Genomic DNA, 23407 nt, shown 5'->3' with positions numbered 1-23407 from the left:
TATTTGCTGAAGGTCACATAAAAAGGCAGGAGAACACTCTTCCCTGCCCGAGGGACTCCTTCAGGGAGCTGGAGATGTCAGCAACTGTAAAAAAAAAAAGAAAAAAAAAAGACATAAGACATATTATTATAAAGACATAATAATAATAAATAATGATAATAAATAATAAATAATGTTCATTTTAGCAGGAACCCCAGACCTACTGCAATCTAAACATCACCATGCCAGTACTGCGCCTTTATCTGGACGAGGAAGCAGACCTGAAGCCAGACTACCGGCTCTCCAGGGCTTCGCTGGAGAATGTGATCACAGCCACAAGCAGCCAGGAGCAGGGCTCCAGACTAACTTTTTCACAGGTAGCACTGGTGCCACCTAGCTTTTCATTTAGTAGCACCAAAACAAATTAGGTAGCACCATATTATTTTTCTTTGTATAGCGTGTTATTAATACGTGACCTAATACACAGAGTGGCATGTTTTAAGAGGCTGCGGTAGAGTGGGCTGTTGATGAGGTAAGAATGCTAAAATAATCAACTATAGACCACAGTGATGGAAAGAGTACCAAAAAAATCTAGTAGGCCTACTGGTATAAAAATCTACTCAAGTAAAAGTAAATTTTAAAATGTACTCAAAAGTTACTTAGTTACTTCTTTTGGGTGAGGGGGTATAGTGGCCAGGGATTGGCCTCACATTCTGCGTGCATGTCTCTGTGTTCCAAATCCGTCCCTTCTCTATCGATACACTGGTCTCCATCATCTTTTAGCTCGTGGCACCAACTTCTCTATTCTGACCTTCTGACACTGCAGTTGTCCAGATGATCAGATGGACAGTTACTGGCACTAAGGTTGTCACGATCATGGTCAGGATACTAACATTTTCAACTCAATATCGATATTCGGGAAAATATTCAATACTCGATACCATTTTCGATACCACAGGGATAAAAAAATATAATAATAATAAAAATCTCTCTCCCTCACTCACTCACACACACCTGCTTCTTTACTGTCTTTCCTGTCTGCTCTGGGGGGGGGGGTATTTTACTGTAGTCTCTCCCTCTCTCTCTCTCCCTCTCTCTCTCACACACACACACACACACACCTGCGTCTTTACTGTAACTGCTCTGAAGCAGTGCGCTTCTTGTCTGTTCCTCTGAGCTCCTACCATGGATCAACAATGGGCTCCTACATTTAACTCAACGGGCCGGTACCGAGAATGAAGTCGGGCCGTGCCGGTCCGCGGTCCCGTTAAAAACAATGAACACTGCCGATGATTTCATTTAGGAAGAAAAAAAAAACAAAACAAACAAACCCGGACGCCTCGGACAGGACGTGAAATGTGGACATGTCTGGGCAAACAGGACGTTTGGTCACCGTAAACGTAGCCTAATAGATGGACATGCCTGATAAAGTTAACGTCAGCTAGCTGCGGATAATGGTTAATAATAATAAGACTACAACATTACAGCGACTAGCCCTGTGCACATGTAGCGGTGAGGGGGAGAGGGGTGTACCTGCCTGCTGCTGTGTGCGTGTGTGAAGGGAGAGGGAGAGAGAGAGAGAGAGAGAGAGAGAGAGAGAGAGGCGGCGGCGGCGGCGTATTTTTGACTGACAACCCATGCAGACGCAGTGCAAGTTCATCTATTTCTTTTTTTACCTTGTAACGGAAGCTATTTAACTCATTGAGTGCCAACCACGTAATTTCTCGTTTTTCGTTCCCATGCGTTGAGTGCCAAAAACGAAATTTTTCGTTTTTTGCTTTTTTTTTAAATTATGAAAATAGACACTTTAATACACATTATATGTAAATTTGGGGACTCTACGACGAGGAGAACTGAAATAGATGACGATCAAAGTCACATGACAGCTCATGATCTGGAAGTTTTTATCATAACTCAGCTTCTGCAAACGGAGGTCTGCATGTGGATGCAGCAGCTGCTCCGCTGCTGCTCCGCTCTCACCCGCGAGGCTGCAGCAGCTGGGAGCTGAACCAGGAAGCTCTCAGCCCACTGTCCCGCCCGGTCTTCATCTGGAGCAACACCGTGTCCTCCCCAAAGTCCTCCCGCGGTAAAATCTGATGGTCTCTGGACCAAAGCAGACCGGCACCACCGACCCGTACCACAGACGGACCGCGACCACCGGCGGGACCGGTGTTCGCGAGCCGCTGTGGCCGGCAGAGCCTCACGTTCCGCGGCGAGAGGCTGTGACACGGCACGGTGCGTCTGTGTTATTGCTGTTTAGTGGCGTCCCCCCCGCCCCCGATGGTGGTTTTGTGAATAGAACAACAATTGTTGTGTATATTTATCTTATACGAGCCCTTTGATCCAGAAATGCGAGTGTCTGAAGAGCGACAGACACAAACAGCGCACCTTTCATAAAAGACGCTCTATCTCCTTTTCTAGAAAAAAAGGAGGGATTTTGGTGAAACCCAGCCATGTTTAGCTTGACTTTTCTCAGGAACGGAGGCACGTAGAAACAAACGGTTTGTGGCCATTTGAAGGATAAAGTTAAACCTTTCAAATGAGCTACAGTATGTGTTGGTGGCAATAATATAGAATACACTATGGCTCTAAAATAAAAAGTCAAATATGGTCTAATTTGCCGGTACACTTGACTAAAACTTTGGAAAGGAGCGCGGCACTCAATGAGTTAAAATAAAATAAAAACTAACATTTTTTTTTCACTCGTCCTCCTGCAAGTAGTAGCACCGGAGCGACCACATTAAATTTTAACTCGCACCTTAAGAAATTAAGTCGCATATGCGACCTAATAGGTCGCACGCTGGAGCCCTGGCCAGGAGGATCATGGATGGGGCCACTACCTCGAGGTGCTGGTTTTCGTCTTTTGGTTGGCGAGCGCCACCTCATACCGTGTCGTGTCCCGGAGCTTCAGCATTCCTCGCACCACGGTACACGATATGGTGCATAAAGTGGCCAGAAAGCTGCTGAAAATTTTAACGAGGGTCATTCACCTGCCTTCTGCTGCCGATCTGGAGGATGTGGGAAATGAATTTGCCCGTCTTGCTGGCTCCCCTGCTTTCTCCAGGGCAGTGGGCAGCATAGATGGGTGCCACATAAGGATTAAACCCCCATCCCTGGATGCCCAGTGTTACCTGAACCGGAAGCTGTTTCCATCCATCCAGCTGCAGGCGGTGTGCGACCACAGAGCCAGGTACCTGGACATCTTTGTAGGATACCCTGGGTCTGTCCACGACTCCAGGGTCTTGAAGAATAGCCCGCTGTACACAGGCCAGCTATATCCACCCCAAGGCTTTTTTATCCTTGGGGATGGTGGGTACCCCTGTCTGTCTGCTCCCATTGGCCTCATTACACCCTACAAAGAGCCAGTCCACCGACCAACAGCCAGGCGCTTCAACTACCACCATGCCAAGGCGAGATCCATCGTGGAGAGGTCCTTTGGGAGCATGAAGACCCGATGGAGAACAATATTCTTCAAGGCTTTGGAGGTTAAACCTACATTTGCCCCCGACGTCATCGCTTCCTGTGCCATCCTCCACAATGTTTGCCTTTCCAACGGCGACATTGTGGAGCCAGCAGAGGAGGTCCTCAGGCCGGATGACGATGCTGGAGACCAACACCAACACCAGGACCAGCAAAGTGGGGAGCAAATTCGTGAGCTGTTGACGGCAGCTGTCTCTGCTCCCGATGGGCGAGTGCCGGCTCTGGAGGACCATGACTACATGTAGATAGGACAACATTACGTTAATACAGATTTGTAAATATATTAGAGGTTGATTCGCTTATTCAGTCATGATTCACATTATTGTTGTAGGGTAGTTTCTGTGGTAGGTTTTTTTATAAGTGACTATATATTTATTCAGTCATGATTCACATTATTGTTGTAGGGTAGTTTCTGTGGTAGGTTTTTTCTAAGTGACTATATATTTATTCAGTCATGATTCACATTATTGTTGTAGGGTAGTTTCTGTGGTAGGTTTTTTTATAAGTGACTATATATTTATTCAGTCATGATTCACATTATTGTTGTAGGGTAGTTTCTGTGGTAGGTTTTTTTATAAGTGACTATATATTCAGTCATGATTCACATTATTGTTGTAGGGTAGTTTCTGTGGTAGGTTTTTTTATAAGTGACTATATATTTATTCAGTCATGATTCACATTATTGTTGTAGGGTAGTTTCTGTGGTAGGTTTTTTTATAAGTGACTATATATTTATTCAGTCATGATTCACATTATTGTTGTAGGGTAGTTTCTGTGGTAGATTTATGATTCATATTACTGATGTTGTTATAAATGATTGACTTCATCTTGAGCCTTTGTTTTTTTCTTGAAATACAAAGACACACCTCATCAACTTCAACTTCCTCTTTATTTAACTATTTACATTTTATCTGCGATTTTTTCTAGTAGAGAGAGCAGCCTCTCCTCCCTCTGCTCATCTCTCCTCGCTCTTTCCTCCGCCCTATTGCTCTCTGTTTGCAGAAATTCGAGGACAGGGTCGGCCCGCTGCCTCTTTCTGCCCTGTTCTGGCCCTGCTGACTGTGGTGACTGTGGCCCTGCCTCATCTGCCTCATCTGACCTGCGGCTGTCACCTGGGGATGGGGGTGGTCTCTGGGTGTCAGGGGAGGACACTGCAGCAGCCCTGGAGCTGTCCCCCCAGGCCGAGGCAACAAGGACAGGAGGCCGGATGGATGGCCTCCCGCCAAGTGCCTCGTCCATCAGGGGGTACCACTTCCAGGACGCTGCTGTGTCCTCCCCTGACTCGGTGCCCCGGCCTGTCGGCGGCTTCTTGAGTTCCTTTAAATTATATGCGTTCATTTAGTTAGGCAAATATACTGTCACTACAGGATGTTTTGCACAAAGATCCAAGACAAATCATACCTTGTAGGTTTTTTTTAAATTCTCCCATTTCTTCCCCACCCGTGCTGGGGACAGGACCGTGTCCCGGCCCATTTCCTTCAGGACCACCCTACAGAAAAAAAAAGAAAAGTATAACTTACATCAGTACTAATCAAATACACTGTACATACGTACAATAATGCAATAATATTGCGCAATACAATATTATTTATCAATATTATACAATACATCTAGCCTTGTAATTGTTATTTTGCCTTAGCCTGTCAGATTTACAGATTATATAGCACCTATTTACACAAGTAATCAGAGTTTAGGACTATAATAAGAGCACAAATCTGTAAAATTCAGTGAGGAACAAAATGATACAGTCTCTCAAAATTGTTTGCTTACTCCCATCCATGGAGAGCCGCATTTCTGCGGCCAGAGAACAGCTCATTGTGCTTCATGCGAAGCTTTATGAGGTTCTCCACATCTTCATCAGTCCCTTGGAACAAGAAACAGGACAGCATTTATTTTTCTAACACACCACCAATTGGGAAAAGAGAACAAAACGCTATGATCAGATGTGAGCGGGTGTCTGCTCCTAGCTACGGTAGAGCTGCAACTACCGGCAAGCCCTAGCATTAGCCTTAGCATTAGCTCGCAGATAAAAATAACAAACCGGATGCTTCTCCACCAACAAATCTGCTCGTTATGACAATTCGCAACCCTTAAAAGACACAAAACAACGCCACTAAAGTATTACACGCATCAAATATGTATATTGTAACGTTACTTACATTTATATACCAAAGCGGCGGTTGGTGCGGCGGTTGGTGCGGCGGCCATCGTCTCCTTCTTCCTCTAACAGAAACACGACCGCATTGCATTGTGGGATACGGGAGTAGAAAGTAGTGTACATCGCTTGTTCACTCAGTTTCGCGGTGCATTGTGGGTATTTTGTCATCCACTATATAGTGGATGAAATTTATCGCGGAGAATTCGAACAACACTACAAAATGGCGAACACACTATATAGTGCACTACATCCGTGATAGGGGGTGATTTCGAACACAGTCTAGGAGAGAGAGAGAGAGAGAGAAAATAAATGAAATGTCGTTGGTGGGTGCTTTGGTTAGGGTTAGGCAATGAAGAAAGGAGTTGGTTAAGTTTAGTAAAAAGAGCAGGTAGAGGCTAGACAGGCCAGAGAGAGAGGGGGGTTCTTAGAATAACATAGAAATAATATACACAAGAAGAGCAACTTCCGGTCGTGACTTCCGGTATGGATCAGCTGGGCTAATGGCGGCGCCCATGTCCCTGCACACAGGTCCCTCTCGGCTTGAGTGACAAATAAAACCTTGAAGCAAGATTTTGTTTGAGAACTGATGTAGGCTACATACAATTCTGTAACAGTTGCTGGTCTGCTCACACGATCAGGCTACAGATATTTTGATTATTATTACCACTGATTAGTCGTCGTTTCCCTGTATGATTCATCACTTGACATAGCGCAGGCTGATCGCACACACTCGGCAACGAACCTGATACTGAACAACTGATAGTATTTTCTTTTTTAATTAAATTTTAGATCAAAATTACCTTGTGCACATAGGCTACATTAGTAAAAAGTAAAAGTGAAAAGATGGAATATACCCCTCTGCTGAATTTTTACATTGTCGTTTTGGTTTTGAATGCAACAACTGTCTATTTTGAAGTTGAATCCACAGAGCACTTGTTTTATGATTGCAGGTATGTTAATGTTTTTTGGGAGGATCACTGGTTGTCTTCCAGATTTGCCAATTTCTCTGGTGTAAAGAAGGAGAATATTTTGTATGGTATACATATAAATGAACCTTTAAATGACCTCGGACAACAACACAACACAATAATTATCCTTGCCAAATTCTTTATACACAAAAACAAAGTTATGAAGACAAGGCCCCGAATCTATGTCTTTCATAAGGAGCTGTGTCACCCTTTCTCTTCTTTAAAATGTATGGAAAAAAAGAATGCTGTGAAACTTCATGAATTAGTTGAGGAGCTTGACCTCACTACATTCCCCTAGCTCTCTCCCCTTTTTCCTTTTTTTTTTTATCTCCTATCTTTTCTCTCTCTCTCTCTTTTATTTTTTTTATTTTTTTACAAGCAAACTTAAATCTTTTGTACCAATGAAGCTATATGTAATGCTTGTCTGTAGCCTATGTTTAGCTTTGCACTGTACCAAGTGTTTCTGTAAATTTAATTGTCAATAAAAGTGAAAAGATGCATGTACCAGATAGGATAGGGGACCACCAGATTTGGTAGAAAGTTTATGTTCATCTGTAGTCCTGCTTACATTAGCCTACTTACTTTTTTTTATTTTTTATTATTTCAAGCGCATTGTTGGCATTGGAAGGCATTAAATGTTGTAAACGAACCGTTAAAGTTGTTTAAATTGCTCCTGCAATTGTGCTATTACATTTTCTTCTTCTGTTCTGTTTACTGGTTTGCTTTTGACATGCCCCGGCCACCGTAGCGTTATGTGGGCGTGTTTTGGGGGGGGGGCGTGTTTTGGAGTGCCTGTTGCTTGGCTGCGGCTGCAGCTAGGCCCTTCTCGGCATTTGCGTAACGGGTTATGGTGACAGCAAAGACGGTTTATAAACCAATAGTGTGTCTCAAATCGCATACTTCTCTCAGTGCAGTGCACTAATTTCGACAGGTTAGTACCGTCTCAAATCAAACACTGCTCCTGCGCACTTACCGGAAATGGCTCGGCAGCTGCTTCTTCTATTTTTAAAATTCTGATTGCAACCATAGCAACCGGCCGTTGGAGCTCTATCGCCGACACTTGACAGCGCCTTTTCCCGATCAAAACGAGCTATTAAGTTGTGTATTATTGTGTTAGTGTTGTTGTTGTGCTGTTATTAGTGTTTTTTAAAGACATTTACGCCGGTGTCAGCTCCGTCGCTGCTCAAAGCAACCGCTGCCGTTTGAAAAGTAGTGACGTGCTTCCGCTACGTCACTAAGATGGCGGCCGTTAAGTGTGGAAAGTGTCCATCGATCCACACTCAATTTTCTGGCCGTTTGAGTGCGCCAATTGAGTGCGCATAGCGCACTACATTTTCGCACACTGCTCAGTGTGAACGCACTTATGCACTCAAAATATTAAGTGTAAGTGCACAAGTGCGCGATTTGGGACACACCATGACGAGTCAGCTTGTCACGTGGGCTTCTGCACGGCCACGCCCCTTTAGAGAGACCAGAGGCAGCTTGGAGTGTATTGATTCCTATGGGACAATTTAATGTGAACACCGATTATGGTTGGGTCTTTCTCCCCACGGTCACTGAAGCAAATTTTGGACTCATTTTTCACAAGCCACATCTCTTCTGAACAGTTTGACACCAAAATGGTAATTTTCAGACGGAGAGATCCGGAGAAAATCCACTTTGTTCCAGACCTGTCTCTGTCTCTACGTCACACTCTCGCAAGATTTGGCACCGATCTCCTAGGCAACGTCCGGGCAACGTCAAACAAACGGCTGCGAACTCCCGTGAAAATGATTTAAATTATTTTTGACAGCTAAATATTACTGTTAGTAGTGTAAATATTTAATGTTATCATAAGAAAATATAAATATCTCACTTTCATCTACCTAAAAATTGTATAAATCCACACACACGTTCACAGAAGGTGGGGTGACGGTTGGCCACGCCCATTTAGAGAGACAGGAAGTGTATATCATATCATTGGAGCAGCCGCTCATGGAGTATCTTTCCATTTATTGAATATCTTTGGTGACAGTCCGGACCGGGGAAGACGTTCACCGCTGACGCAGCTGCAGCAGGTAACGTAACAATCGTCATGGATGTGCTCCGGTGTGACCTCCATCGTTGTCAGCTTGGAGGCAAAATGTGGTGGTTACCTCTGTGGAGGAAACGCGAACCAATTCAGCTTCACAGTGCCATGTGTGGGTGGTAATGTGGACCAACGCGCACCTGTGGCCACACCAGCTCAAATCAAAGAGAGAGTAGGCTACACCTTCTCTGGAAGCCATTACTCCACTAGCAGGGATTATGTTTACCAACAAGTCAGGATGCGTGCGCAACCTGACTGCAGAAAGAACCGGTTGCCATGGTTACCTCCATGGAGCTAGTGTAGTCATAGCGGTGTTAGCTAGCGATGTTGTCAGCGTACTACAACAGTTTATCACCTACTGATGTAGTGTGTGTTTTATACATAGACTGTAGGTTTTATAACGGCAGGAAAAAAAAAAAAACGTCAGGACGGAGGATCGAGTTTGTACCGCGGCAACGGCAACCCGGCCACACTCACAGCATGGCGTCGGTTATCGGTAAAAACAACACTGTGCAACCCCAACGTTGCGTACAGGCTGCAGCTATTTAACAGACAATCATGTTCAGGAAAACACTCATGATTACAAAACTTGGTGGCTGAGGACTGAGGTGCTGCCTGGTCAGAGACAAGGGAAGAGGACGGACATGTCTAACGTCTGGAACAACTGCATCCTGACCCAAACTGTAACGTTACCTGCATGGCTGAGTATGTACTGGTAATTTAAAACAATATAGCTAAACGTTAATTAAAGCAGAAGTAAGAAATCCCGTCGTTTTTGCTAACTTATTGTCAGCCGATGGAGTAGCAGTCCCCGCCCTCGTCATGGATCTATTGGTCCTCGTCCCTACGTCACCACATTCACGCACATCCCTTGGCTGCGCACACAGAGAGGACCGCCCCTTTATGCCGTTCTCTCTCCTCATTGGATAAAGGTTGTAGGATACAAGGAAAGTTTTCTCCTCGGCTTACAGCAGAGTGACTCAGGTGTCAGACTCAGAGTGACTGACAGACCCGTGTTTCAGACCAAACACTCTATAAGTAAGTGATTGCCGTCGGAAGATATAACTATTTAAGACTTATATTAACACAAAAATTCCGCTTACTTCTGCTTTAATCTCAGCTTGCTTTCCATCAGTATGTGACCTTGTCTTCAGTCACTGTCGTAGTCAACATTTCACAACTCATTCGCTGCAGTTATACAGCTGTGCCTGTGGGCATATTTAGCCTCATCACCATTCAAACCAACGTATCTAACACGTTATATTGCTCAAAATTAATCACCAATGTACTATTTTCTCTCTCGTTTGCCTTGAAAGGGGTGCGAGTTGACGGTATTCTGTAAAAATGTGCACGTTTTGTTATTTTTATCAAAACGATTAGTGCAACTAACAGCACAAAGAGACATGATCACGGCTGTTACTGCTCTCTTTCTGCAGGTGACATGCGCAGTAGAACGTCAGTGACGTAGACGTATGTAACTGTCTAAAATTTGGTTTGCAGAACTTTGAATTCTCACCAGATTTTCAGGAGTGGACCAATCGTACCTTGTCCTTGAGTGGCCTGCTGCTGCATGATCTGAGGAGCTGAGAGTCTGAGAGGTCAAAGGGTCTCTGGACCAAAGTGTAGGTATGTCATAGAACTTAATTAAACATCACCAAAGAACCACAAAACACTACAGTTATATGACACAAATTTAATAGTAGCCTAAGTAAAAAAAAAAAAAAAAAAAAAGACCTCATTACACAAAATGACCATGTGTTAGCCTACATTAGACCCATAAGAATGATTGTAAAGAAGATGGCATAGGCTCATGACTACAAAATCACACGAAAGGTTTGGCTGTTTTAAAATAATGTTTTATCAGTCTAATGGTGCAGGGTTAGGGGGCCTGTCTGAGCCCATGTATTGTTTTTTGTCTTTTAAATAGCAGAGAGGTTTTTCTATCCTTAACCTGCCTCTTCATATTAATCCCCTCCTTGTCTCAAAGGAGAAAGGTTGCAGTCTGAGCGAGGCAGGTTGGCCACTCCTTTCATTACACTGAAACTCCCCTAAGGCTGTCTTTCCCTCTATCCCTCTGCTGTCTCTTTGCCATCCCCTGCTCTGTATCCTGCGCTCTCATCTTGCTTCTCTCCTTCATCCTTCCCTCTCTCATCACTGGCTTGAATCCTCTTTAACCCTGTTCTCCTCATTGGCTTTCCTAATGCAGATCCCTTATATTTCTTTTTTGAATTGACAACAGACCTGCACATCGAACGTACAAATTCACAAATGACCACTCTCTCTCTCTCTCTCTCTCTCTCTCTCTCTTGCTCTCCCTCACACACACACACACCAACATGCTTCCACCCATCCCCTCCTGCTGGCAGAGCTGGGAGATGCAGGAGCGGCGGCAGCAGCTGCTCTGACACATCCTGGCGTGACGAGCACACACCGAAAAGGCAAGGAGGAAAGCCGGGGAAGGAGGAGGAGAAAAGGAGGAGGGGAGGGAGGAGAGGAGGAAGAGGAAAGAAGAGGAGGATACAACTCAACTGTCAAAAAAGACACCAGAGGACAGAAGGAGGAGAAGAAGAAGAAGAAGAAGAAGAAGAGGAGGAGAAAAGAGGACGAGGGACGGAGAGCGGTGGAAGACGGGTGTTGCAGACATGTCAGACACACCTTTGCAAAGGAACGGCACAGCAACAGCACCGTGAGTAGATGCTCTTCATCTTTGTTTCTGTCTATCTTTCCCTTCATCTCTCCTCTCTTCTCGCCCTGCCTGCATCCCTCCACCTCTCTCCTCTCCATCTGACAGGCTGAGTTGTCATGGGAACCGGAGCTCCGTCATGGTGAGGCTGCTGCTCAGTCATGACTGGAGAGGAGACACGCGGTACACCATGTACACTCCTCCCTCTCCTCCTCTCTCTGCCTTTCCTTTACTCACCCTCACACTCCCCCTGCAGAGCTCTCCCCTCACCGCATATCGCCCCTCCATGGCTTTACTCTCCCGCTCCTCTGTCCATGATTGATGATGGTGTCTGTCTTTTCAAAATTGAAAAAAAAAAAAAAAAAGCTGTCCTGCACCATGTTGCACTGTCTGAAAGCGTGTTTGTGTATGTGTGTGTTGTGCATATGTGAGTGTAATGTTGCATGGCTCAGCAGTCAGTGTGGAGGCTGCAAGCTTGGTCAAGCCTCTGTGTGTTAGCACAGTCCGCCATGCTGCAGAGTGCAGACTCCTTCTTCCTGTATGATTTGTGTGTGTGTGAGAGAGAGAGAGGCGGGGGAGTGAGAGATAATGAAATTAAATTAAGTTGGTGAAAGCCTTAGAGGCTTTTTTACATTTTTTATAAAATCGTAGAAAGACAAGTATCAAGAAAATTGCTGGATATGTATTAGAGAGAGAGTCATTTTGGAGGCCGGTTGAAAAATGTTGCTGATGAGATGCCAACTGTCAAATCTTTGATGCAGCTTCCCATAAGAAATAGAAATGCACTGTATCAGCAGACTTTTCAGATCAATCTCACCCTTGAGCTACAGTTCCAGGCAAAGAAAAGTACAAATTCAAAAAGCACAAATGGACAAATAGTAAGAGAAAAGGTTGAAAAATACCCTTAAATGTACCCCTAAACAAAGACTCAGCCTTTAACTTTTAAAAATGTTTCAAAAAATGTTGTTTCCTTATCCTCTTAATACCAGATTTCCCTCTGCAGCAACTATTAGGCCTAGATTGATCAGGTATTTCAGTGTGCACCTCTTGCTTTAAAAGAGAGTTGCATTATGGGCTGCTTACCTTTTACACTATTGCTGCTGGACTTGGTTGGTCAAAAAAGTTCCAAAAAGTTAGTAAGTGCCGCTCAAGAACAGTCATCCACTGGCTGTCACTGTCACAAACAGGACTACATCCACTGAAGGAAGCATTTGGAGACTGATCCTTCATTTCCCGGGCACTGCTCTGGCTAAATGAGACTTCGATAAGCCTGATTATACTTTGGTGCACCTGCATTGAGCTGCTGGCTGTATAAACATAAGTAGTGACAGTGATACATTCCTGTGATACTCTTCTCTGGCCCATGGCCCATTCCTCCACTATACAGTAAGTCCATTGCACATCAGTTCAATACTTTTCGTGTAATCCTGCTGACACGAGTGAAAACAAACCTCCTTGCCAGAGGTTAAAATGCTGCTGTAAACATAGTAAACGAGAATGTTATGGATCTGTATAGTATATCCAGCGTCTGGAGGATGAGTCACTGTGCATCTTGAGCTCCTGCAGCCTGATTTACTGGTAGATATCTGTCTGTTTCTGGTGGCCTGTGCAGCCTGAATGTCTTATTTTTGGAAACATGCACTCATGATACATCAACAAAAGCTACTGCAGCTTACATATTGTTGTAGTGGTCGCACATGGTTCTGCATGCTTGGTTCGAAATTCAAAGTCCCAAAGGCACATATAGATGTTATTAGATTAGGGGCCATGGAGCAGAGTCGTAATCAGCCATCGATAGGCAGTTAGAGTAATAAGTTGGAGTGATTGTAGGAGCCAGTGGCGCGTGAAGCAGACATGCTTCACTGGGGCATTAATAGTTAATGTTATAATTGGGGGGAAAATGAGACAGTGTGATTCAGTCGGTCTATCACACCCTTTCTTTCCTCCGCTCTGTGTGTTTTCTCTCGGCGCTGTGGGCTCATACCCATACTCTCTCTGGGCTGTCCACTGATTCAGCAGAAAGACAAGGTGGTATTTGTGGTCATGTAGAGAGCAGACGCCACAATGGCAGATGGCCCATTCTCTGCTGCTATATATTGCACACTCTTAAAGGGATAGTTCAACATTTTGGCAAATTGGCCCATTGCCATAATCACTATAGTCATAGCAGTAGGTTCTTTACCTTTATTTGTTGGTGCAAGCTATTTTTAGAACGGCGGAGTGGAGCGGCAGGTTGCTCAGAGCTATGCTATGGAGGCTAAAGGAATTTCTTCCTCATCAAACTCATCAAATACACAACCCAAAAACTCCAAAACGCTTCCGTGGACAAGTTGTGACGTGCACATTCACCACGCTACGAGATAATAGCCTCCATAGCATAGCTCTGAGCAACCTGCCGCTCCGCTCCCCCGTTCTAAAAATAGCTTGCACCGACAAATAAAGGTAACAAACCTACTGCTATGACTATAGCGATTATGGCAATGGGCCAATTTGCCAAAATGTTGAACTATCCCTTTAAAGGGAAGAGATGTTGCGGAGTGGCCACTCAGTATCAAATTAACAAATTTGTGTTTTTATTTTTTATTTCTTTTTACTGTAATTGTTATGTTTTTGTCCTTCGGTTTACACACTTAATAGATAGAAAGTTAAAGCTTTGAATCCTAAAAATGCTAAATGATAGCTCACCAGGTTTCCTGTGTGTTAATGAATTTGTGCAAGTTTATTTACACAGCAGCATTCTTTGCTCAGTAATTAAACAGACAGGCTGAGGTAGGTTGGCATAATCAAAGATGAACCAATTTTTCTCAGAAACCTCCAAAACACTCTGAGGTCTGAGCTGGATATTTTGGTCCCTTTGGAAATGTAAATACCACACTGCGCTTCCTCCTCAGTTTATCAGCCTTCTGTTCCACACAACTGGCAACTCCTTGGTTTTGCTCACTACAAGCACATTTTTACGTGCTATGCAGATGTTGTTTATCTTCATTCCATAAAAATGAACGTAGCAGAACATAAATTGTAAACTTTACATAAGAGGAGACGTGCAAACAGAGATCGTCACAGCTGTAAAATCCGGACATTCAGAAAAAAATGAGGGAGCAGGAAGAAGGTTAAGAAGTGGTGATAATCAGACATCTGCTTCTCATCTGTATCTCAGGATGAAAATCATTAAAAGCGACCAGGGTATCTTGTAAATGCATGTGCTGATATATATGGACATGAATGTGAGATCTTCTCCAACATTATAAAACGCGTCCCTGAGAAAATAAAGCAGAAACAAAAATAACACACTGAACTCAACTGACCCAGAGGAGGCAGCTTCAGTTTCCTGTTAACCAGCACCAGAGATACTAATTCAAAAACTACACAACCCATGCATGCACATTGCACACTATCAGTAACAGGATTAAATAGTTATTATCTTCAGTTCGTATGATCTTCAACATTCGAGGCTTTGCATTTAATATCTAACAGGCATCATTGTCCACTGCTTTGCTGTTGCTTATCAAGCTGAAAAGACTTCACAGTTACAGTTTATCATCAGCTAGACTGGTTTTGTGTGGTTGTAGCAGACGGAATTACATCAATAGATATGCAGTCACACCATTGGAAAAAAAAAAAAAGAAAAACAGTGAGAGCTGATGAGCTGCTGAAAGCTTCTGACCTCCAGACGTTCAGCTATCACCAACCTGTCTCGCTTAAACTGCCATTTAGCAGTGGCTAGATTACAAGTTAAATTTAACACCAGTTTTGTAATGGAAAAACAAACACATTTAGTAGTGAGAAGGAGAAGGAGCTCAGCAGAGTCTGAACTGAGGAGGACAAAAAATAGGGAGGTGTTTTCTACTTTTTGATAGTGTTTGGTTAAACTGCAGAAGACAGACAGACAAACACAGCACACACCTCCTATCTGTTATGTTTAAAATATGAATGAGATGAATGTCTGGCTGTCCTGTGCACACACGCACACACAGGCATACAATAACTCAGTCTGCATCAGAAGCCAATCTCTATCTCTAGCACTAAAATACATGGTCACATAAACGCAACACAAATATATACACAAACGGACAAACACAGTTTTTCTTTGCCCATATTTGCTCATTCTCTCTGTCTCCTACTTACTCTTTTTGCATGTTGTTATATTTGTGTGTGCGCACGCCAGTGTGTGTACTTTCCTGCTTCTGGTTCCACATCTGGAGGCCATTACCTCTGGGCTGGGATGTCGGGGGGGGAGGCGGGGCTGGGCTGGCTGTGCAGTGAGGTCATTGTGTCGTCGTGGCGATGCAGAGGAACAATGATGCTGTTGTCTCCAACGACAACCAACCAACGTAGCTGACACGAGAATTGAGGGCTTTTTTTGGGGGCGAGGAGTTGGGGGAGGCAGCGTCTGAGGGGAGCGAGGACTGACGGCAGAGCAGGGAATTGAAATACAAAATGTTTTAAAGAAGCTGAATAACTTTAAAGTAAGGAAGTGTGTTTTGTAATGACAGTGTGATCGGCCAACGTAGTGATGTGATTGGTGTGAATCCAGGTCAAACAGACACTCAGGCCAGATTGGAGTCATGCGGCTGTAAATTCAGACAGCTGCAGAGCTGAGCCGGGTTTCATAAGCTAAAGTATATATTATCTAAACTCCAAACAGGTCATGGTCTACAACCTCCACATTAAAGACGTAGTGGTGTGTTGTAATGACGGGGGGATCCCGAGTGAAACAGCACAGGTTTTATTTTAGTATGCTTAGGGTGAACCACAGTGAAGCCCATACTATGTTCAAATAAATGTGGACAAAAGAATGGAGAATTTCCATTTTAGCTCACAGTGCACCGCACACTGGCAGACTGCAACAACATTACATCTATACAGTCAGTGAAACCTGTTATTGTATGTTCAGACTATACCTTCAGTAACAGGTAATAACATGTAGGCTATTTAAATCAATTAAACCCAAAGAAATGTTCATGGCCATTACTGAGTTCTGCTTCTTAACACAATATTGACATACCATCTTATTAAAGGGGAACTATGTAAGTCTGATAGCTTTTCCGCTGTTTTGCTAACCCTCCTCCCGTCCATGTACATTTGTTTACAATGCAGCCAGCGCGAAAGCAATCCATGGAGCGTCATATATCATATATGCGTTACAGCGTGTATTTGTGTAGTCTTTTCTGTCATAAACAAGAGATTACGGGTTATGGGGCGCGCTTGTGTCGCGGTGCCGCCGTGATGAGAGCTGGGACACCGGGTCGGAGGCGCTGATCTTGCAAGGTTGTTTTTCGGCCATGAGGCGCTACAGTTGGTGCAAGGAGGGAACGAAGCCTAGAAGGCTTGTACAAGCTTGGAAGGCTTGGAAGGCAGAGACCCTCCATTCTCCCTCAAAACAAGTTACAAGTCATTTATTTAACCATCGCAATTACTCTGAAGCTGTTCAATTAAGGTAAAAATGTAGCATAGTTCCTCTTTAATTTAGGACAAACATTTGCCTATTTTCACATCCAGCAGTAAGAGAGCAGCATTAGTACTGATTCTCAATTGGATTTCTCACTTCTTCTCTGACTCTTTAAGATGCTAAATGCTCTACTATGTTTGCCGACTAGTCACTCACTCGGGTGTGTGTGCTCTTTGGTGCTGGGACTTCCGATTGAAAAAAATCATATTTATGTACATCCTGATTATCTGGTACAACCAGGGTTCCCTGACTTCTTGAACCTATGGCAGCAAAAGATATGCTACTGATTAAAAATCAATGTTGATAAATAGATTCGCTTCTCTTTCTTATATGGACACATGTCACCTGACTTCCTGTAACAACAATGGCCTTTACTGGGTTGTGTTACTTGAGTGTCATAATATCATTTTACTGGAAGGACCCATGAACCTCTAGAGGTCGCCGGACAATAAAATGTAACTATTGGTTGTAATAGCGTGGACTTTTTTGTGGGAGGACAGTCTCTGTCGGGCAGAGTCAGTAGAGCCTTTTTTGGCTGAAAACAGCTGGCTGCTGCATCTGGAAAAGATGCTCAAGCAGTGAGGGTGAACCAAAACAGTAAAGCTGTGGCTCATAAAACCAAAATAATCAGCTTATAGATCCTTAAATGCTCCGTAAACCGAGGGAATCTGTAGAATCGGGGAATAATTCACGGTGGGTTTTTGTCCCGATGAGCAACACCTCGCACATCGTGCACCGCCCTTTGGTCCGTTGTTTATTCCAAACTCCAAAGTGTTAACTAGTGCAGCTTTAAACAGTGTGTCGCTGGTTTACCTCATCACAAGGAAAATCTAATGAAAAATATCAAAGGACACACATCAGAGTAAACTCATTACATTTTTAGCTAAAGGCTTCAACAGCTGTCAGCAATAACTCATATTCTGAAGTTACAGTTAATGTGATTTTCTCAGAATTAAATGGAGCTCATCTGACAAGTGTTAGAAACTGATAAAGGAGAGTGTTCATACTGTGTCTTCTACCTTTCTACCTTTGCTTCCCTTGTTTATTATTGTTTTATTGTTTATATATTGAAAAAATACCACCTCTATTAAAAAAACAGTTGAAATACATACATTGAAGGAAGTTTCTTTATCATTTTGGCTCCACGGTCTAAAACTAAATTGAAAAGTACAACGTACTTTTACTGCTCATGCACAAAAAGTGAAAACTCTAGAGAGGCGCAGCAAATAAAAACGTCAGCACTTCTGAATCGATGAATCTGCAAGAGAGCCGTCCGTGTGCATTAGTGTGGAAACAATATGATAACACAAGTCAAGTCCCCAGATGTGGTTGACTTGACAGTTAACGGCTCCCTAATGCCTCTAAGCATAAAAAACCCTGTAAATGTTTAATAGTTCACATGCAAAGATAGAAGCTATAGCTGAGGGCGGAAGATTCAAGTCCTGCAGCTGCACTCTGACTTTGTAGGACAGATAACTCTCCAGCTGCAATTATTTATTCTTCACTTTTCTTTTCTTGGAGTAACGCAGTGGCTGTTGTGTCTGTATCTGTGTGTGTGTGTGTGTGTGTGTCTGTGTCTGTGTGTTAGTTACGTGCTTCTGTATTCCCCAAAGACTTGGCCAGGGCTGCTGCTGCTGTTTCTCCTTATAAGGATGTCTGCTTGTGGAAGGAGGGATGGAGGAAAAGGAGTGTGAGAGAGAGAAAGAGAAAGAGAGGGAGAGGAGGAGGTGGAATGGGGGTGAATTGGGAAAAAGGGGGGAAAGAAAGTGGGATGAAGAGGTGGATAGATAGGAGGAGGGACAGGTGGAGTGGAGGTGAGGAGGAATGAGGGCAGATAGATGAGGAGTGATGGAAGGAAGAGTAGAAAAGAAGGGGTGGACTGAGAGAGACAGAAGGAGGGATGAGGGAAGAAATACAACATGGGAGAGAGGCAGGACAGGAAATGAAAGAGAGAACAAGGGGATGGAAATCTTTGGATATGGGGAATGATATGTACAAAAGGAGAGAAGGGAGAACAGGGGGTAAAATGGATTAAATGTAGGAAAAGTGTGAAAGAAAGGAGGAAAATAAGAAAGGAATGAAAAGAGGTGTAAGTGGGGAAAGAGAAGAAGAATGGATGGGACCCGGGTGAACCTAGAGAGTTAAAACAGGGAGAAAAGAAAATTAGGACACAGGTAACGGTGACCTATTTACTCAAACTCTGCTTTTGTCTTAGCGTGTGTGTGATGGCGTGTCGAGTGGTGCTTTTGCAGTTTGTATTTCCACTGATGTTCATCTGCATAACATCAATTCACAAAGTGGCACAATTATCTTTCTGTTCCCCCTCTCTCTCTCTCTCTCTCTCTCTCTCTCTCTCTCTCTCTCTCTCTCTCTCTCTCTCCTGCTCCTGGTGAGGCTTCTGTTGACGTGCCTTTGAAAGGCTCTGCAATAAATGTACGACCAGAGTGACCAGAAATAGAACCTGAAGAGTCAGCGCGAGGATTGTTTGTGTGTGTGGGAAGCATCGCCGCCCGATATGGTCTCACAGAGTTTTTATGAAAACATTGCTACTATCTCTAAATGCATGTGTAAAGCGGCGCTCAGGTGCAGGGTTTAGCGGAGATATTGCCCGACCTCGACCGTTAGCGAGGTGCAGTTAGTTTTCTGCCTGCACTGCGGCGGTGGTCTGTGATTGGTTCGTTAGCAGCAGGAACAGCACAAGGCAATGGATCTAATAGTAGCAGCTATTCTTTAAAGTTAATTACATATGGGTTATAGGCTCAGATGCTGGGAGGTGAGGCCTGTGAGTTCACACACACACACACATCAACCCGCGATTAACCCACAGAGATTCTTTTTCAGCTGTAAAACTCAGCTGTCATTTTATTTTTTTGTTATTGCTTAAAGTCCCACTCCCGCGACCCTTTTCGGCCATTTTAAAAGCAGCTCATTAGCCATGCACATTAGCAATGCACCTCTGGAGGGTGGGCGGAGACTGCGCTGCTCTGCACCCGCCCAGCCACCTCCTCGCACCCCACCCCCCGCTTGCTGACAGCTGGACATTGTACAATTACAGATTCAGCGCGTTTAGCGTAAAACTCCACACTGGGATTTGATCCCAGACTGGAACATAGTCCTTGCACACAGTGCAAGCTGCTCTACCAGGTGAGCTATACCTGTTATATCTTGACAGCTACACCGAGCTGGCAAGCCGTTCACCTCTGAGCCAGATGCAGAGCGGGGCGGGAGCTTGTAGCACTAGTGCCCTCCCCTGGAGCTGTGACACCCTCAACTCCAGTCTCCCTGAAACTGCCAGTTTGCGTCTGCCATTGGTTCACAGCAGTTTGAAGGCAGAAAAACTCAGAAATGCAATTTTGCACTTCCTTTTCTGCTGATATGTGCTCTAACACAAGAAAAATGCCACAGGAACATGTGAAAAGCTCAAAAAACACGATTTTCACGGGAGTGGGTCTTTAAACATAATTTGTGGTTGAGGAATGCAACTGCAACATAATTGTTGTGTCCAAACCTGAGCCCAGGCCTGTCCAATTAAATCTATATATAGTCCGAGCCTGGATAAGTTAAGTTTTCGACTTGAACACAACATTGAGGAAACATGCCATGTACACAGTGTTGAAATTCATTACACTGTAACTTTGCTGTAACTATATTATAAATATAATATAAAGTAACTATATTACTTTGCTGTAACCATATTATGGCTGTGTAATATTTTTGATTAACATCCCACAGTAACTTTAATCTAACCTCAAGACCAGGCTGACCCAGCCTCGGTTGAAAGAGAAAGAGGCAGATCCTGGCTCGAGTTGGCCCATGGCCCAGAGCCAAGTTGGACAGAGAACTTGACCTCTGGTCCAAAGCTCATGGAGGTTTTCTACAGTACTGTATATTCCTGAGTTTAGACTTAATTTTGTGACCGGTCTTCCAGCTTTGAGCCAGAGAAAACACCAGTACAGTAGATCATGGCTAAATTGACTGGCTTTGATCTCCAAGTTGGGCCTTTCTGTGGAGTCTGCTTGTTTCCCCTGTGTCTGCATGGGTTCTCTCTGGGTTCTCCAGCTCCCTCAAACAGAGCAAAAACATACAGTACATGTAATAGGTCAGTTGGCCACTCTTCAGTGCTCATAGTGAATGTGAATGTATGATGTCAGCCCTGTGATAGGCAGGCGACCTGTCCAGGATGTAACCCCGCCCTCATCCTACTGTTTGTCAGCTGGCACTGCCTCCAATCCCCATGGGACTCTGTATGGATAAGAAGTCTACTGTAGAGAGTGGATGTGTGATTAGCTTGTGGATCATGATGCTTTTAAAAGAAATAATATAATAATATTAGTGAAAGTATAGAATTATACAGCAGTGAAAGAAACATTCTCCTATGTATATAAATGAGTTATTTTAGTTGTGTCATGAGGCTGCTGATGAATCAGTGTTTATAATAGGATCAGTTTATATATAATCTGAAAAAAGTCTAAAAGTTGTTGGACAGAACATGAAAATCAATCCAAAAGTTGTTAATGTTCAATTTCCCATTGTCTCGGAACTTGTAGCTTTCATATAAGACAAATGACTCATCTGCCTCTCTTTTCCTTACTTCAGCTTTTTTATTATTTTGCTCTTCCTCTTTGTCTCTCTCTTTCCTTTTTCTCTTTCTCCCTCTCTTCTCACAGCCCCCCTCCCTCCTACGTGCCATAGCTCCTCTCGTCCTCCCCTTCCTCTTCTCTCTCTCTCTCTCTCTCAGCTGCTCCTCCCAGCTGTTTAATCACACATGGCTCATGCCTAAAAAAGAGAGGGAGGGAGGGGACAAATGGGAGGAGAGACGGGGAGCGCAACAGAAAGAGTGGGTGATAGAGACAGAGTGAGAGAGGGAGAGAGAGAGAATGCGAGCAGCGGGCTGAGTGTGAGGCACATGGCCAGTGAATGAGAGATCTTTGCGTCCTCTGAGCGCAAGCTCCTTCTCAAACTGTCTCCTCTCCTGTGGTTGGATTACTGCTAAGGAAGAAAAACCTCATCTGGATACTCCTCCTCCTCCTCTTCTTCTCCTTCTCTTCCCTCTCTCCTCCACTTTTCTTCCCCTCTCTTATCTCTCACTGAGGGGACTCCGAGGTTTCTCCGCCTTGCCAGATCTCACCTCTCGTTCTCCTTTCGCCCCCCCCCTCCCCTCCCCTGCTTCCCCCCTCAGGATGTCGTGTGAGGAGGCTCAGCTCCACAAAGAGAGGCTGCAGGCCTTGGCGGTAAGTCCAAGTGTCTTTCTAACTGTCTGCCGTTGCTGCCGCTCCATCTCTCCATGCGTCTCCTCATGACCTCTTCTCTGTCTTGTTTGTTTTTGCTGTTTTGTTTCTCTGTGAGTGACTTCTTTTTTTTTTTTTAAAGCATGGGGACTTTTCACGCTCACCCTCTCCCACCTCCACTTCCATCTCCGTCTGTCAGCTGCCGCACAATATCTCTCGCCTCAACGTCTGGCACCTCAGAGTTACCGCTACTCTGCCAGTCTCTCTGCCTCTTTCATTATTCCTCTCTCTCCCTCTCTCTCTCTCTCTCTCTGTCTCTCTTCCTCACATTACTCATTCATGTTCCATTCACGCCAACTCAAACACATGTAGGAAACTGTATCTGCATCTGTCTTTGTCGCTTTGGCTGCGAAACCAAAGTTCAAGTTTGTTTGACATGTGAATTTCGTGTGACGCAAACGCACCAGCGGAGGTGTTCAGAGTCACGGTGACACCCAATCCACCCAATCCACCCTCCCACCCCCCCACCCCAACCAACCCCTGAACTCAGATCACTTTATTACCTGTGGAACAGAGGCTGAACCGTTACAACCAGTATGTGTTTTCTACATCGCATGTTGGGCATTGGTCGTCATCCGCTTCAGCTTCTGTGGTGGGGAGGCTAAATGCTAACCAGGGGAACAAAAGCTAAAATAAACACGAGTTGTAATGTAACTTCTCTATTTGTCTCGCTGTTTGTGTCAGCTTTCATTTCATTCCATGTTTTTTTTCTTTTTTTCCTGGGGAAACCAGCTCAGAGGAAAGTTGGTGGAAAATGAGCTTTGTTTTTTGTTTTTTTCTTCCTCTTCTTGGCCAGATGTCTTCAGGTTTTTTAAGGTGTATCTGCTTTCCGCAGCTGAGATGTGGGGTCGTTTGTGTTTTCGACTGGCCGTAATGTTTCGCGCTCCGAGGAGGAGGCATCTGTTGAAGTGTTTGGCTCTTCGCTGATAGGACTTAAGAGCAACAGTGAGACCAGGGTTCATTGCCTGGGACTAAATTTGGCGCCAGCGAGGAACCACAGCATACCACACACACTCAACGCACAGAAGCCCTTGAACACACACACATTCATACACACAAGTGGTGGTGAGGGGGGGTAGGCAGCAGCAACAGCAGCAGCAGCAGATGGAGAAACTATTTTGGCCACGTTGAAACATGGCAGCCATACCAGGCTGTGTGAACTTAAACTAGTCAGGCAGCGAAGTAAAGACGGAGAGTGGAAAGTTCTCACGATGTTGAAAAGAGAGGGAACAAGCGTTTCTGTTCCTTGCATCATTATACTGCGTGTTTATTCAGTAAAACGTTAGAAAATCAGCAATTATGTTATCGCGTAAACGAGTTCTGGTTTAAAGCCA

General features: G+C 44.3%; 1 protein-coding gene and 1 long non-coding RNA gene across 3 annotated transcripts in view; one reads left to right on the top strand and one right to left on the bottom strand.

The window, feature by feature from the left end:
- Positions 1 to 4797: 4797 nt before the first annotated feature.
- On the bottom strand, positions 4798 to 5658 carry LOC146977511 (uncharacterized). The gene is made up of 3 exons (XR_015037220.1): positions 5619 to 5658; positions 5230 to 5323; positions 4798 to 4948 (listed from the first exon to the last, which is right to left on the bottom strand). It is a non-coding gene; the product is annotated as an uncharacterized LOC146977511 (long non-coding RNA).
- Positions 5659 to 11224: 5566 nt separating this feature from the next.
- palm2akap2 (PALM2 and AKAP2 fusion) overlaps positions 11225 to 23407 on the top strand; it is a 109626-nt gene continuing 97443 nt past the window's right edge. Inside the window, exons 1-2 of one of the 2 annotated variants that reach the window (XM_085793813.1) lie at positions 11225 to 11339; positions 21965 to 22016. In XM_085793813.1, the coding sequence (XP_085649939.1) occupies positions 11296 to 11339; positions 21965 to 22016 (96 nt within the window). In that variant the 5' untranslated portion in view covers positions 11225 to 11295. The remainder of the gene's footprint in view (positions 11340 to 21964; positions 22017 to 23407) is intronic. The other variant, XM_085793814.1, reaches the window with a different exon arrangement.

This window comes from Trachurus japonicus, chromosome 12 (assembly GCF_045865225.1).
Source record: "Trachurus japonicus isolate A0001 chromosome 12, Traja_1.0".
Classification (NCBI taxonomy): domain Eukaryota; kingdom Metazoa; phylum Chordata; class Actinopteri; order Carangiformes; family Carangidae; genus Trachurus; species Trachurus japonicus.
The sequence above is the reverse complement of the archived record's forward strand: the minus strand, read 5'-3'. Positions and strand labels throughout refer to the sequence as shown.